The sequence below is a fragment of the Molothrus aeneus genome, chromosome 4 (assembly GCF_037042795.1).
Source record: "Molothrus aeneus isolate 106 chromosome 4, BPBGC_Maene_1.0, whole genome shotgun sequence".
In the NCBI taxonomy this organism is placed as follows: domain Eukaryota; kingdom Metazoa; phylum Chordata; class Aves; order Passeriformes; family Icteridae; genus Molothrus; species Molothrus aeneus.
Window position 1 is genome coordinate 27,567,103 of NC_089649.1, and position 16,071 is coordinate 27,583,173.

Consider the following 16,071-nt stretch of genomic DNA (forward strand, 5'->3'; position numbering starts at 1 on the left):
CAAGGTTTTGTCTGATGTCTCCAAGAATGTATGTCCTGGTATTGATTCAGACCCACTTTCTTACTGCTTCTGCTTTTCTCTAGATTGTGAGTGATTTTAGATCATACCTGAGGGTTTTGGCTTTAATGATTGTGAGGTTTTTCTTGGGCACAGAATAATTTATGTTGGAAAAGTCGCTTAAGGTCTTTAAGTCCAACTGTAAACTTACACTGCCAAGTCCACCACTAAACCCTGTCCCCAGGTGCCATGTGTACAGGTCTTTTGAGTAGCTCCAGGGATGGTGACTCAACCACTTCCCTGGACAGCCTTTTCCAATCTTACAACTCTCTTGGTGACAAAATTTTTCCTAACATCCAATCTAGTCCTCCCCTGGCACAATACTATTTGTTGGAGCCTCCCACCATTTGGGAGTGATTTGAGTGATTTTTATACTACAAACTACTTGAACTTTATTTACAATAATTTTCCAATAAAGTAGAAGAATGCTTAACCAAGTACAGCTGAATACCCCAAACAAATAAATGAATGCTTAGAGTCTCCCCCTTGTCCTGCCTCTGCTAGGTGTGCATTTGCAGCTGTTACTTGAGCAGTGAAGGCACTGGCACAGTGAATATGCCATATTCATTTGTGTACACAAAGACCAATGGAAAAACTGCAGTGAAGCTCTACTGTCTCTTCCTGCCCATAAAAATGCCTCCCTCCTTCCCTGTAAATATAGATTTTATAGAGCAGTAGCCTGGCCTCAGCAGCCTGTGTCCCAACCTCTTGGAGGTAAGAGTCAAAGAAGAACTAGGAATAAATGTGATGTCTAGGCTTCCTGTTTTGAAGTCCCTAGTGATGCACTTTGTTTGAGTGTTATACCTGTTTATTGTCAGCTGGTAAAAATGACAAGGAAAGACAAGTTTCTGCAAGACAGACTTAGAGTGCATTAAATAAATATAAATTTTATTAAAAACACCCACATCTCAGCGTTATCAGGAATGATATAATAATAAACAGCTTTCAAATAACCTGCATTACATTACAATACTTACAGTATTTATAACCATCCTTGGATTCTCTTTATAGACATACCAAACATCTCATGAAAATGAATGAAACTAAAGTAAAAAAAAAAGGTAGAACATAAGCATAGAAAATGCACACAGAAGTTCATTACCTTAGTGTCAAACTGCTAAAGTTTCCTACACAAGTTAACCACTAGCGTTAGAAGTGAATTTTATACTGCTGTGCGTCAATCAAGATGAAAAATTCATTCAAGTAAAGTTGACAACTCTCAGAAGCATCTTCAAGTATGGCTATAATCGACCTGATAATCCTATACAAGCAACTCTGTCTGCTTTGTCATTCGTTCCAACTGAGGCAGGGTTCTGTACACCAAAAATTACAGCTCAGGTATTTACAATACAAAACTGATTCTCCAACTAAGCTTCCTGCTCCTGCTGCCAGCAGTTTGGCAAATGACAGTGCATGGCATATTAACCAAACATCTACTATGGATTACATGAATTAGATAGGATTAAAAAAAAATCACTAAAAGATGAAGATATATAATGATTTACTTAATCTGACATAGAACCATCATTTTTTTTTTCCCCAAAAGGCAAAATTTTTGTTTCAATGAGTGGATAAAGTCACAGACTGAGAAAACCCAAAATTGCCGTAATAAATATTTGACCATTAAACCCAAAGGCCTCCTTTGATTTTCTTGAGTTAGGTTGTGATTCTGTTGTATAGAATTTCTCTTGACCAAACATAATCTTACAGTATATTGCACAAGATATAGCTGGGACATGGAGGTTTGCATGTTTAGGGAAGCCCTTGTACTGACTGTACCTTTTTATATTTTATTTTATTCATTACAGTATCCAAGAAGCCTTGTTTAGAGAGTGACTTGAACAACTCTAGCAAACAGTCACTTGCCAAACCCCTGCCTTACATTTTTCCCTTTAATCAGCTCAGTGCATTCTACTTTCTTTTTGTTTAATCATTTGAAAGAGTCAAAACATTCTAAATCTCTTAAACACTTCTGTTACAATAAAAAGAGCTAACAAATTTACAAAATTAGTTTTAGTTACACAATACATATACAAGAAAAATAAGAGAAGGGATTCAAAAGAAAAACATTAAATCCCTGAAAAAAGAAACAAAACAAAAACAAAAAACCCAAGAATAATATATTTAACCTACAACAGCTTTACATACACACAGGTGACACGTTGGCATAGGAGAACATGAGCTGAAATATCCCTGAATTTTTAGAACAAAAAAAAAAAAAGGTTGAAGTTCAAGTTATACTTGCTAAAATGTCAAGTATTGAGAATTTTTTGTTTAGGTTTTTTTTTGTTTGTTTTTTTCAAAGGCTGTTGGGGGAAAAAGATGGTATACAATATATAAACTTTCACACTCAGTTCAATATCCTATTGCCAAACTAGTGTTGAGGTATATGACAAGTAGGAACATCACTCAAACCTTTTAATGTATTTTTAGCTCACATTATGATATATTTGTAGCAGGCTGAGTAGCACCATGATGTGAATTCAGCTCAAAACTCAAATATATATAGATTTAATATTTTTACAGTACTAAAATACTAAAGCATTGTGTTAAAAAAAGTTTTGTTTACAATTTAATTTACTATACAACTCTCCTGCTTTTTAAATTTTTTAATAGAAATTAATGATTTAAAACCACCACAGCAAGCCAGCTGCCTATTTTTTTTTCTATGAATCAACGGAATCACACAGAACTAACCCTGTTTCATTCATCTTGTGTAGGCATCGGTCTGCTCAGTCTTTCTGGAAAAGAGGCCACTTGCACCAAGAAATGACTTGCACCACAATGTACATAATTATCAACACAAAAGCAGTTCTGCCATTCCATAGTGGGAGCGCACAGATCTCTAGAAACAGCAGAAGCCCAAGCTAACTAGGTGTAGTCTGTTGCATGCTGCTAATTATTACTTGTGGTTAATATAAAATTCTTTCCTTAAAACTGTACATATTTGAGCAATGAACTTGTCATAATAATTGTAGAAAACAGTTTACAGTATAGCTGTGTGAGATGAGCACCAGAAAAAAATGTGTTTTGTGTACTAAAGTATTCCCTTATATCCAGTAAGCCCCATATTTACCATAACTGACTGTATTAAAAATGGATATGTAGCCCACTAGCTGATGCATGGCTAAACCAAAAGTATTTAAAAGCTTTTTTAGTTTAAAAAAATTATCTTTGCATTTTAAAATCAAAGTAAACTCTTCTTTTTTTTTTTTTAATGTCTTAGTACCTTAGCATTGTTCAAGTTGCCAAGCTTAGGTAGACAAAGTGCTTTTGAAACACTATTTAAAAAAAAATATCTCTCTATTTTATTGTCCTTTTCTAGGACTTGACTGGATGAGCAAAATCCAGAGGTCTTTGTAATTCCCATATGTTAAAAAGTAAGCTTATTTTAACACCAGGTAACTTCAATACATACATGAATGAAAAGGTCCTCCCTGTTGCTGAAGAACATTTGACTACATCATTGACATTTTGTTATAAAGGCATTAACTGTTTCACTGATAAAATAAAGACACTATTCTCTTTGATAGCACCATGGTTTTAGAATATTCAAACAAATTCAGTGTTTTGTTGTCTATTTGTCTTATCTACTTCATTAAATAAAATCAAAATACTATTAAGATTACAGTAAAAACTGCATGTTAAAAAGCCATAATTCCAGTATTTCAGTACATCATAGATTCAGCACCAGATGTTATTTTAAGATTCCTGCAGTTGTAATACTACAGTATTATTCTTTTTTAGGGTTGTTTTTGCTCCTGTTCCATGACTATGCAAACTTGATGACATTAAAAGTGACCACAGATGTGAAAAACTGTAAGAAAAAAAAATCCATTTGCAGATTATCTCTTTCAGTAATAGAACCAGTGTTTTCCAATGTAAATTGTGAAACACTTTTTTGTTGTGTTCTCTCCTTTTTTCTTTCCTTTTATTTTCTTCTTCTGTTTGTAATTTTTTTTTTTGCATAGGATGCTTTGGTCTGTTTCCTACGTGCCATCTGTGACCACTTAAAAATCAGTGGAAAACAAGTGCTCTAGTGAGATTTACCTCTTTTTGCTGGTGTGCCGAGGCTTTTTCCACCGATGAGCTCTGTAAAAACACTGTTTTCTTCTCCACCCTTGCCTTCCACGAAACCTAAAGCACCACTACCCTAGCCACAAGGTGTTTTTTCAAATGAGGTAACCAGCCAAGGTGTCAGATATATCTGTTGTAAGGCCCTGTAACCCGTGTAAAGGCATATGGAGATGTGGTGACGGTGGAGTCCGTGGTGACCGACAGTGTCCTTTGTGCCAGGGACTTGATGAAGCGCAGGTACGTTGGCTCAGAGGGCTCGTGGGGCTCCGCGGGCTCCCGCTTGGCTTTTTTGCCATAGGATTTCTGAGGCACGTAGTCTGGGCCGTACTTCTCGCATTCCTCTTCTTTCTCTCTTGCTTTCTCAGCCATCTTCGCCTCCCACAGAGCCAGACCATGTTTTGGCTCATTCATGCTCTTGTGCTGGTAAAATACAAGGGATATTCTGGTGGGATGGTTCCTGTTGGGATTTTTTAAGGGAGTCGTTGCGTGGAGCTCGCGTTTTGCACACTCTATGAGAATTGACCCATGAGATGGAGCAACTGCCACTCCTCCAATTTCTGGATCCAGAAAGTTCTGCTCACTATCTGACCAGACTTCATCGGGATCCTCTGCTTTTTCTGGATTCAGCACGTCAGTTTTATCTAAACCACCCTGGGGAGTAGTCCTGTCATGGTTTTGACCTGGAAGCATGTTAGACAAACCATTAACTGCGTGTGAAATAATTTCATTATCCTTATTTTGGAGATGCAGTGAATTAGGGGGACCACTAAACATTGTTGGAGCAGAATGGTAGTCATGTGATAAATGTGGAGGGGGTTGCATGTGATGATGTTCACCTGTTTTACTCATGGAGGCATAATCCATGCTTGGATTACTCAGATTAGATTTTAACCTTGAGGCAACTTCCATAAAATGGCCATTGGCCTCATGGGTTGAGTAAGAGGAAAATGACCCTACGTGGTGTAAATTTGGTCTTATGGCGCAATTACTGAAGGAGTCTACCTGCATATTTTGGTTTCCATAATTCAAGTACTTGGGACCAAAACTCTGGTTATTCCCAAACCTATGCTGGTATAATGTTTGAATGGGTGGTAGACTTAGTTTAGACATATGGTCTTGGCTCTGGCAACTATACAAGTCCATGTGCTGATGCTGGGAAGAGTAGGAGCCCAAGTAAGAGGGGTAGTTGTCCATAGCTATGTTTCCATTGCATTGGTAGGGGGGATATTGGTTATTTTGACTTAAAGATCCTGAATAAGGGTTCATGGGACTGGAAGAATTCAAATAAGACCCCGCAGACTGTGATGAGGTTGGATAGAGGTTCATGGCATTGGACCCTCCATATGGATCTGAAGTGTACGAAGAGTTTGGATAAGCATTGGCTGGATTAGGCAACCTTCCATAGAGATTTGCAGAACCTGAACCCGAGTAAGAGTTAATGGGATTTGATTGAGGGTTGTTAGGGAGAGAGCGCTGTGGATGTTGCTGCGGCTGCTGCTGCTGCTGTTGTTGTGTGGCTGGTCCTGAAAGACGTAAAAGATCTGTAGATGTAAAAAGGAAAAAACAAACAACCACACAACAAACAGGCTTCTTAAAAAAAGGCCCCAAACCAACCAACCACCCAACAAATTACATACTTTATATGAAATTTCTAAGAAAAGTAGATTCATTAACAGATGCTCCCTTTCTCATATCTCAAACACCATCCTTTAAGAAGCTGAATAAATACTAAGGCTACTCTTCCTTTTTGGCATGTGTCCAACAAGATCAGATGCTAGTGGCAGTGGGGAAAAGAGGACAGTGCAGTCTGTTCAGAGTCACATGCACAAAATCCAAAGAGTTGAATCATCTTTTAAGTAGCCCATGAAATGGAGCATCAAAGTGCTCCCAAACAGCCGTGCACAAAGTGACTTTCTTTTCCTCAAGAATAAATAATTCTTCTCATCTACATGAATAGAACTGACTCCAAGAAATGTCCCTAGCAGTATGTTAAAACCAACATTCACTGGTAGACAGAGCAGTGCAGTAATAAGTGAGATTAACTGAAGACGTGAGAGCAAAAATAACATTCATTAAAGTGCAATGGCGTCATTTAATGGTCACAGCCCTTGCCTGGGTCATGGCATAGCTGACTTCTATTCATAGGTATTTCAGTGACCTTCTGGGTGGCCCTAGATGTATCACTTTTTTCCTCTCTAGGAAAACTGCTGCAACAATAAAATAGGTCTGATAACTCCTTTGCTCAGGACTCTCAAATCTGCTGCTGAAAACTGCCATAAACTCTTACTCCACTATGGAAAGCCTGCTTTGCTTTTGGTCTTGAGGCAGAGAGTTTAAATAGTGGTAAAGAGGTTATGCTTGTATATCCTGAAATCAGGAGGTGCTCTGTAACAGTGACAGACATTGAGTGATGTGTAGGTCATTCTTTGGCAGCAGCACCACAACTTCTCTTCATGGCTTCTAGCACTCCTAGTCCTTTAAAGATAACTTTACTATATGCTGGCTGGCAAGCAGAGTTTGTTTCTAGATTTCTACAAGTGTTAACTATCCAACAGTAAAGGATTTCTCATTGCAACTTTTTTTTTTTATTTTTTCTTCTCTGGAGTTGTACCACATTTGGCACTCTAGTATTTATGTATTATTGATCTTCGCTTTCAAGAAATCTCTTTTTTTTTTTTTACTTTTTACTTCATTACATTCTTGGGCTGAAAATAATGGTTTTCTTGAGGCTGATTATAACTGGCCCTGATTTGTAGGATGCTTACCACTGCTGACCCCACTCAGATTTCTGTGTTTACCTGCCAGCTGCTTTGCGTGACCCGCTGCTTCAGAGGTGCCTTGCTTGCTGCGTGCTGCAGCAGACTTCTCTCTCTCAGCTTTGCTAGACCCATTCTCCAAGGAGGCAAGCTTTTCTGCAGCTGCTTTCTTTGCTTCCAGCTTCCTCTGCCGACAGGTCTTCACCGGCTCTGCTAACATCCGTACTTTTCGTCGAAAGGACGTAAGGACCTGGATGCTGCCATTCCTCTTCTTCTCCTCCTGGCCCTCAGTGCTTCCAAACTCATCCACATCAGAGACTTTGTATAACGGGAGCACGTGGAGCTGCTCATCTTCTGGTGTTTGGCCAATTTCACGATTGTCTTCTCTAGTCAGTGTGCAAACCTGTTAGGAAAGTGTATTAGAGATCTGAAACTCTACCTCTGCATTGTGCCCTGACACTGTCAGCGCTGGCATCTGGCAATCTCTTTGTAAACTGTGAGTTTCTGTGCAATTTTTGCATATCACAACAAGCCTGCAAATGTAATTTCTTCCATTACTTTGTTGGACAGTGTTAAAAGAAACAGAAGGTGTATAGATATCTATTTCTTTTACTTGTGCTGAAATTAACAGTAGAGTTAGGGATTACCCTCATGTGAAATAAACTCTGTGATCCATTGGACCATGGCTAGAGAGCTAAAGCAGTGGAATCTGGGACTTGGTACTCACCTGAAGATTCTTTCACTACAATACACGAGGTAGCTACCTATTAGAGAGAGTGTGCAATATAGCACACTGGCGTTGTACTTCACACCCCCTTCACAGTGCAACTGTAATGTTAATAACAAGATTTAGGGGAGTTACTGCAGCAAGCCTGTTGTATTAGTTCTAGCTAGAACAGGTATTGGGAGGATCTTTGTGGAAAAAGGTGCTGATAGGGATGTATTCTGCAGCAAAATAATTGTCCCAGCTTTGGGAAGAAAGCTCAGCTGGAAATGTATATTAGGGGTGATTAACTTGTGAGTTAAGTCAGACCCTGGAAACAGGAAAAATTCAGTTTGCGTTAAAAAGGCAGATACTCTCTTTGGTCATAATAAGAGCTGCACTGTGAATCTAGGGAGCTGCTTCTAATTACAGCCTTAAGAGTATTCTTTCCTATGTTTGGCCCCACTGTTTTATTACAGAAATAATCCAATACACATTCAAAACCAGCTTGCTTTTCTAGTATCTTCTACAGAACTTCTGCTGTACCTACCAGAAATCAGAACTGAGGAGAGTCAAGGGTACATGGACTAGCAGACTTTCTGCTCATCCAAAGCAGAAATAAAATCCAAATTTTCCAAAACTCTCTCAGAAAGAAGTTATTTGTTTCTACTTTTATTTTATTAGAAGATATAATCCAAAGTTGTTAGAAAAAGAAGGATTTCAGGAGGATAAATATGAACTGTTTTGTGCCAGGAACACTGAAACAGGCATTTCAGTGCTGCTGGGACCTTCTTTCCATTGTCTCCACAAGAAGTTTCTCTTCTACCAGGTCTGTGTTAAACCTTTCTTTAATACACTGTGAGTCTCATTCATTTGAAAGAAAAATGTGTAGGGGGTAGTAACTTAGCTCAGTTACTGCCTAATGGTTTTTTTTTTCTGATCTGCATTATGCAGTATAAATTTAAACAGAGAGGAGATAATGAATGAAAGTCAGGAGCTGAGTGCTGGAGTGAGGAGGCTGCTACACATCCCAGACTTACCAGAGTACTCCCGTTTTGCATATTGTGCAAGTCTCTGTGAGCATGAGCACAGAAGTCGAGGCAGGCAGTGACCCCTGAGAATGGGCGACCTTCCTTCAGCCCCAGGCGGCACTCGGGGGCTCTGTGTTCGTACTCGATCTGCAGAGACAGGACAGGATTCACTGCGTGCTCCACGAGTGCACAAGGAATGAATGCTCTGCTGTGACAAAGGGCAGGTCTCCCTCATGCCTTGGAGGTGACAACAAACACATCTTGAAAGCAAATAAACTACAGCAGTTAGATGGCTGGTTTGTATCCATGCTTCATTCCTTGCTGCTTTGTTCCCTGGTACCTTCAGTCTCTGGCATGATGGTGCAATTAGTCGCTAATACTTCTCTTTGTGTATTACTCTGCCAGGGGTTGGTGTTTTTACATGACAAATGCAGTGCATGGTTTCCGTGACTGGCACTCTGAGAGTGATATGTTTGTGTAGACTGGAAGTATACCAAGCTATTAAGGGAAAATGGCTTTAGAAAACTGACTCCAGAATGACTTAATGAAAAATAATAATTTGCTTTTTGATTTGTAATATTTTGGCATGCTAAACGTGTATTTCATTAGCTTAAGTACAAATCTAAACCACCCTGACTAAAAAGAGAGAGAATTCAGTCAAGACAGTACTTTGTACCCATGCAGTCATTATTAAGGAGCTTTACAAAGAACTCAAAAATGCATTAACACACCTTACACAAAAGAAAGGATTTTGTAATGGAAGATAAAGCCTTAGAAAAATGATGGTTTCATATTTTATTTCAAAAATTAAAAATGAAACCACATTTATAAAACGCTTTTCTGAAATTCCTGAGCCTTTCAAGTGAATGCACGGACCATCTACACTTAATAGAACTTAATAGAGCCCTTTTTAAGTTAAGGTCAAATTAGATGCTTTGCCAAGTCTTCATTCAAAATCACTAAAAATATGTCTAGTTTGCTCACAGACATTTATTTTTCAAATCTGGATTATTTACTTCCCTGGAATCTGAAAACAAGAGCAGAAAAAAAACACTTGAAAACTGTGTAAACTTCTTTGGAATTAAATGTGAGCAGTCTGAAATGTTAGCCAGACTATAATTGTCTGATCAAACTGTATGGGTTTAGCTGCTCTCCGAAATGTTCTGTTTGGTCCAGTTGGGAAACAATCTTTTTCCAGTTCTTGGTTGTAATCCAGAAGTGGTCCAGATTTGGATTAGAATAAATCTGGGCATTTGAAATGTGGTTTTAGTGCTTTTTTTGGTTTTAGAACCTTTTACAATATCATACAAATTAGAGCTCGATCATCTCCCTTTAAAGCCATTGGCAGTAGCTCAAGTACAGTTTCCCCACAAATACAAGGTCTACATGAAACTCGTGAAATAAGCCAAGCTACACACATGCCTTATTACATAAGGTAAAAATTGAAACTTGTAAAAGCATGTATTTTCAACAAATGTTGGGCAGCACCACAGCTTACTTGGAGAAAAGTTCTTAAGTGAATTTTTGTGGGAAAAGAAAAGCAGCCCAAGCAAAGAAACAATTTATTGTTCACCACCTCATTTTTCTTTTCTTTCTCTTCTTATTTTCTCTTGCAGAATGTGTCTCAGATATTTGGACAGATAACCACAGCTAGTGGGCACATAGCCACAGTTTTCTCCATAATGAGTCTCCAAACATTGTCAGATCAGGTAAGTGAAACTGGGTAAGTCTGCACTGAGTCTGCTCACCCTGTCTAGCTGCTACTAAATACGCAGTAAAGGAGTGAATTTTACAGCAGATAATAATGGACAGTTTTTTGTTAATTGATTGTTTCTGTTAAAGCTGAGAATCTGTCTTCTGCTGGTTGTACCGTGCTGTCAATAGGAAAGCAGGGTGATGTTACAGTTTGCAGTAGATGCTGAAAGTTTGGGGATTCAAGTTCTGTGAATGTTCCTAACAGTAGTAAACCTGAGCAACGAAAATAAGGTCAACAGTTACATGTTTGCAAGTGGTGTGCTGTCAAATTTTGGTGTAACTATCTGAAAGACATGTTGTAATGAAATGTAGATGAGACACAGCCAGAGTGGGAAGCTCTTCAGAGCTCTGAACGTGTCTGAGAACAGAACCCTTCATGCAAGAAGGCTGGTGCAGGCACTTAGGTGCATACACAGGACTGAGTGTATTAAAATATAGAACTTCACTTTAAAAGCATGTTTATAAAGGGTGTTTTGGTGAAAACTAAATCTGCTGCTTGAGAGAGCAGAACTGAAACTGTGGCTTCAGAACTTGAGTGCAAACTGTTTCCAATTTCATGCCATATACACGGCAGCTTTGTTGGTTTGGATGGTAATTCATGCTAAATCAAGAAATTTGTATTTTGGAGCTGAAGAGTGAAATAATTTTATCGTTTTATGTAGCTGAAAAGGTTAATTCTATTTAGTGGACCAAATCCTGCTAGTTTTACTTGTGAGAGCATTTCAAGTGAAATTGTTCATTTCTATTTGTCTTCATGCTGATATCAAAGAAATGTTAGCACAAAATGTATGTGATGGTTTCGTGCAAGGCTGAAGCATTGGGAAGTATGTTAAAAACCAGGTTATTTCCATGACTGCTCATATTCCTTTTTTCCCCCCATCATACCTGGTTGTTATATGCATCAGGTGCAAGCTTCTTGTAGGTAGGTGCCATCAGGGTTGACAGATTCTGCAAATGGGATTCTAGTTTTTCTTCCTGTTAGAGATGAAACAGGGTTCAATGACACTTCCATACTGTACATCTGGGATCCAACAAGTTGGGGTCTTTACACAATTGTGTGTGAGGACTGTTGTGTAAAGGCATGAACCAGTATCACTGGTGTTTAGACAGTGACTGTTGTGAATCTCCTTTTAATTTCTTTGTTCCAAGGCCTTTAAAGGAATGGAGCAGTTATAGCAGTGTAGTGGAAAACCTGCAGTAGAACACCATATACTATACTCCTAATTTGTTTTATATTAAGAAAAATCACATTCTTCAACATGGATATGTTTTAGATCTAAGTGTGATAATCCTCATTATTTTCCTTTTTGGAGTTGTGGAAAAATAATACTCTTCAGAAAGCTTGAGAGAAATAACATCAGAATGATCCAAGTAAATATGGCTAGTTTAAGGGTTTTGCACATTGCAATGACAACACTTTGACATACTGAAATATTTTTATATGCAGAAATTTCAAAATATTTAAATATTGCAGCCTTCAAAAACTTTCCAATCCTTAAGCAATGAATGGATGTGTCTAGTAATTGATGAGGTGGGAATGACCACACTTCCTTTTTTCTCTAAATTGCGCACTGTCAAAATAAAGCATTAAAAAAAATAATCTAAAACATACTCCAGAGTTGTTTCCCATCATATAAGGATGAGAATCCCAAATTCAAAACCTCACTTGTATGAGGTTTATCATATCTTTAATTTTAAATGCATACAGAATGGTGGCATACTGGAATGGCATATTTGGTTTTAGGAGTTTTTGTGTTGAAGGAAGATGTGAAGAGCTGGGAGAAAACAGGTTTCAGAGAGGAATGCATTTGATGTGTTGAAAGTTTGCATTCCCTACTACGGGACAATATTCTAGTTTGGTTTGACACGAAATTGTCAAAAAATATCTTGCTGTGACCTCGTGCCTGCTGCCAGAATGTGGAGCTTTTGTATGGCCTGTAGGTTAGCATTTGTTAGTGTATTTTCTAGTTTTTATTGGTGAGGATTCTGTTTATGCTGCCTGTAAACTGTGTCTATGCTATGGAACCCAATCCCTGGTCTGGATGCATGCTTTGGCTGCCCCTAACTTTGGGACCAGGACTGGAGGGTAAAGCCCTCTTTCCTGCATAAATCTGGCTTCCATAGGAAGTAAATCCAACAATGCAAGTTGGAAGAGTGCCCTGGTGTGCTCTGGCCGGGTATCATCTTAGAAATGTAGGTAGTTTAGGATTGCAGACTGTGATAAAGAAGGCTTTGTGCCGCAGCATTTATGGAGGAGAGCTATTCTGTAGTTCTTGGTGCTGTAGAAGAGCAGGGGAAGGAAAACCTGTATGTTAGTTATGATGGTATTCTGAACAGTGCACTCTTTTCAGCACAGGCTGTAGGATGTGGAATTATCTGTCTCTGTGATTATGAGAGAGTAATGCTTGGATTTGTGTAAGACATCAGAATACAGTGAAACTAGTGTGCCAGTCCACAAGCAAGGGACTAAATCTGCACATCCTTGCCAGAAAGCAGACTGGGCCCCTGGAGCTTCACATGACTCGCTGGAGGTGTCCAGGAGTCACTGCAGTCATAACTTCAGGGTATCTTGTGTCCAGGCTAAGGTCAATGTTTATTACTCTGGCTTGTTTTAAACATTCACCAGTTTGTTGTAACACAGAGCCTGGTCTGGAAACATTCAGTGGGGCAGGACTGTATGTAGAATGCTTCTTCCTATCCTCTTCTTCCTATTGTCATCTCAGAGTTTCATCATGTTTGTCTCCATTGAACCAGTCTGCTCTGGTTCCAGTTGCAGTGTTATGTGCCATTAGCTGGTAAACCTTCCATTGTGCCACTGGGGAATGCTCAGTTGCAGGCCTAATACAGCCAGAATTATTCAGGCCATGCCTTCTCCTCTAATTGTGAAAGCCTGCAAACATGGTTTCAAGTCTCAGGGCTTTTACCAGCTGTCAGAATTTGGACAGTTGATTCAGCTGGCTCAGTGACTGGAATCAATTGGTTTTGACTGGCAGTTATTTAATTACCCTACATGTACAGCACTCAGGGAGGCCTCGGGCCCTGCTCTCTTGTACTGTATCTCTATTTACAGAACGACAGAAAACATTTCTTTGCAAATGAAGCTCATTTCAGAAATGGACACCAACCTCTTTTGGGTCATCCCCCATCAGCTTAAACTTTCTTGGAATCTTGCTTCTGGCAAACTTACAACCATTGTAGTACATGCTCCAGGAGCAACCGAAGGAAAATGAAGCACCACAAGTTTCAGGGTCCAGCCCTTGGCATGCACAAGTCCGTCTAAAAGATAAGAGAACACAGCTGTTAGCAGCAGGCAGGTCCCCCTGTGGTGCTCTGGCAGTGGCCATCAGCATTCTGCCAGTGCTCCAGGGAATCAGCAGTGCAGATAATCTTCCACCAGTAAATAATGTAGAATTGCAAGAGGGAGACATACACATCATAACAGAAGAATTTATCAGAGTGAATAATTTCCTGGCTATAAAGCAGGGCGTTTGGGGGTTCTACACTTGTGTGAGAAACATGGCTTTGCTTGGGTGAGGGTGTTTGTGTGGTGCCTTGTTAGGTACGGATATTCATAGTGCCTCATGGGCTTCTGCTGACAGCCCTGCAGGAATGTGGGAGCCCTCTGTCAGGGGCTAAGCAATAATGCCTGAAATACGACTCTACCCATGAAGCCAAAGTAGCATACAGTGATAGCTGTGGTCTAAATGTTCTTGTCTCTCAGAAAGGCATGGGAAAGACATACAGTGCAATTTCTTTAAATTCAGGCTAGTCTGTGTCAGCTTACACAAGTATGCTTTAGTGCACCCAGCTTTTATTTCAATGTTGAGGTATCAGCTATCCTGGCTCCTGCTGAGATATCTTCTTTTAAATAGATTGAGATGCTTCACAACTCTGACAAAATGTTTTTCCCTATTTATAAGAGTGTTTACTTTGGGTTTCCTACAAAGTTTGTGGTTTTTCAAACTGCATGAAACAGCTGGGAAGGTTGTAGATGTTTCAGGGTAACAGCATGAGTAGAGGAGCTGGGTCTGAAGATGGAGCTGCAGGTTTGGTGAGCACAGCCCTTGCTGCACTTACTCCTCGTTGAGGGCGCAGCGCCGGTTGGTGAGCGTGCCGTACTTGCGCAGGGTGTCGGTGAGCTCCGTGTAGAGCCTGTCGGCCAGGCTGGTCGGGATCCCCTCCCAGACCAGGATGAGAATGACGATGACGGCTGTCTCACACGTGTGTCCCGCTCGCTCGCGCACCAGGCACAGCAGCTTCTCCTCCTGACTGCTTCTGCGGACTACCTGCATGTACAGCAACACACACCCCAGAGCCCCAACACAAACGATGCCATTCTTAACGTGAAGAGCAAGAGAGAGGGAAACCTCAGCAGTACTGTGTGTCTGGGAAGCTTACTTCTGCTTGTATCCTCCTCTTTGCGTCTGGCAGTTCAGTCTGTTTTTCTCACTGTGATATGGCAGGGCTACTCCTTGTTAAACACTCTTTGTGTTTAATGAAGCTGACTCTAAGAGGGTGACTGATGGCATGGAAAGCTGTGATGGTGGAAACCAGCTTTATAAAAGCAGGATTCCTCTCCTGAATCTGTGTTAGGAGTGTGGCCCAGATTGATTGGTGAGCACGAGGAAGTGAGCAGTGAGGTGTCTCCCTGCACAGAGCTGGGTAGTGGACACCTGTCTTAGGGCAGGATGCATGCAGGCAAAGGCAGGCAGTAAGGAAGGGACTAAATAACTGGACAAGGGAGCTCTCTCTCTCCCCTTCCCTTCCAACCTTAACCAGCTATACTCATAACCAGCCTCACAGTTTTGTGACCTCCTCTTATTACATACAAATATTGCAGTGTTGGGAGGAAAGCAGTAGATGTTTTTCAAATAAAAGTGTCCTTCCAGTAGCATAAGCACTGAGAAGCTTTTCCTAAAAAGGGTGCAGTCTGGCATGCATAAAAACTATAATGCATTAGTTTTTCCTCATGCTGTCTTTCCCCAGCAATCCCAACCACTCAGTAATTTGTTCCAAAGTACAACAGTGTTTGCTAATTAAATTTTATTCTTGCTATTCTCCATGCAACAAGTCAATGGAGTGAGAGAAGGGTGGCAGCAGGCTACAGGCACCCCATATTACTGCTGCTGCTGAGCTATTTGAAGTTTCCTAGTGTCACTTGACAAGACATGTCACTGCTGTCAGCCACATGAACCATCATACCGAACTAGAACAATTTGTTTACATCACTTACCCATTTAGCAATTGGACATCCTTGAGAACTTTTGCCTTCTTTCCCAGTGTAGACAACCCTTTCAATCCTTATAGCTTTACCCTTCTGTCCAAATCTTAAACAAAACAAAAATATGTACAGTAAGCAGATTCATGTGGTTCTGTGTGAACATTGAAAAGATGGAGCACATTTGCCGGTCTTATCTTAGAAAAATAAACACTATGAATTACAGGGAAAGATGTGCAATGGGTTTGTCTTAATGATTTTATTACCCTGGTGGAATGATACATTAAGAGAGGCAAATGTCTTTAATACATCCCAGATGGGTAAAAATTATCAGTATCACATTATTATTACCAAATATTTTAGACATTTCTTTAGAGCATTGGTTATAGATGACATTTTGAAAAGTGAATTTTTTTTAAAAGAGAAGTCTCCTTATATTGGTGAAGAATTTTATATTTTTATTTTAATTTCTGG

At 39.7% G+C, this 16,071-nt stretch overlaps 1 protein-coding gene across 2 annotated transcripts in view; it reads right to left on the reverse strand.

Annotated features, from left to right (window-relative positions):
- Nucleotides 1-924: 924 nt before the first annotated feature.
- Nucleotides 925-16,071, reverse strand: part of TET2 (tet methylcytosine dioxygenase 2) — a 70,750-nt gene continuing 55,603 nt past the window's right edge. The window contains exons 4-10 of one of the 2 annotated variants that reach the window (XM_066548155.1): nucleotides 15,613-15,706; nucleotides 14,457-14,665; nucleotides 13,505-13,655; nucleotides 11,265-11,354; nucleotides 8,634-8,771; nucleotides 6,933-7,293; nucleotides 925-5,657 (exon numbers count right to left, since the gene is read on the reverse strand). In XM_066548155.1, coding sequence (XP_066404252.1) covers nucleotides 4,255-5,657; nucleotides 6,933-7,293; nucleotides 8,634-8,771; nucleotides 11,265-11,354; nucleotides 13,505-13,655; nucleotides 14,457-14,665; nucleotides 15,613-15,706 — 2,446 coding nt within the window. In that variant the 3' untranslated portion in view covers nucleotides 925-4,254. Of the gene's footprint in view, nucleotides 5,676-6,932; nucleotides 7,294-8,633; nucleotides 8,772-11,264; nucleotides 11,355-13,504; nucleotides 13,656-14,456; nucleotides 14,666-15,612; nucleotides 15,707-16,071 lie in introns of both variants that reach the window. The other variant, XM_066548154.1, reaches the window with a different exon arrangement.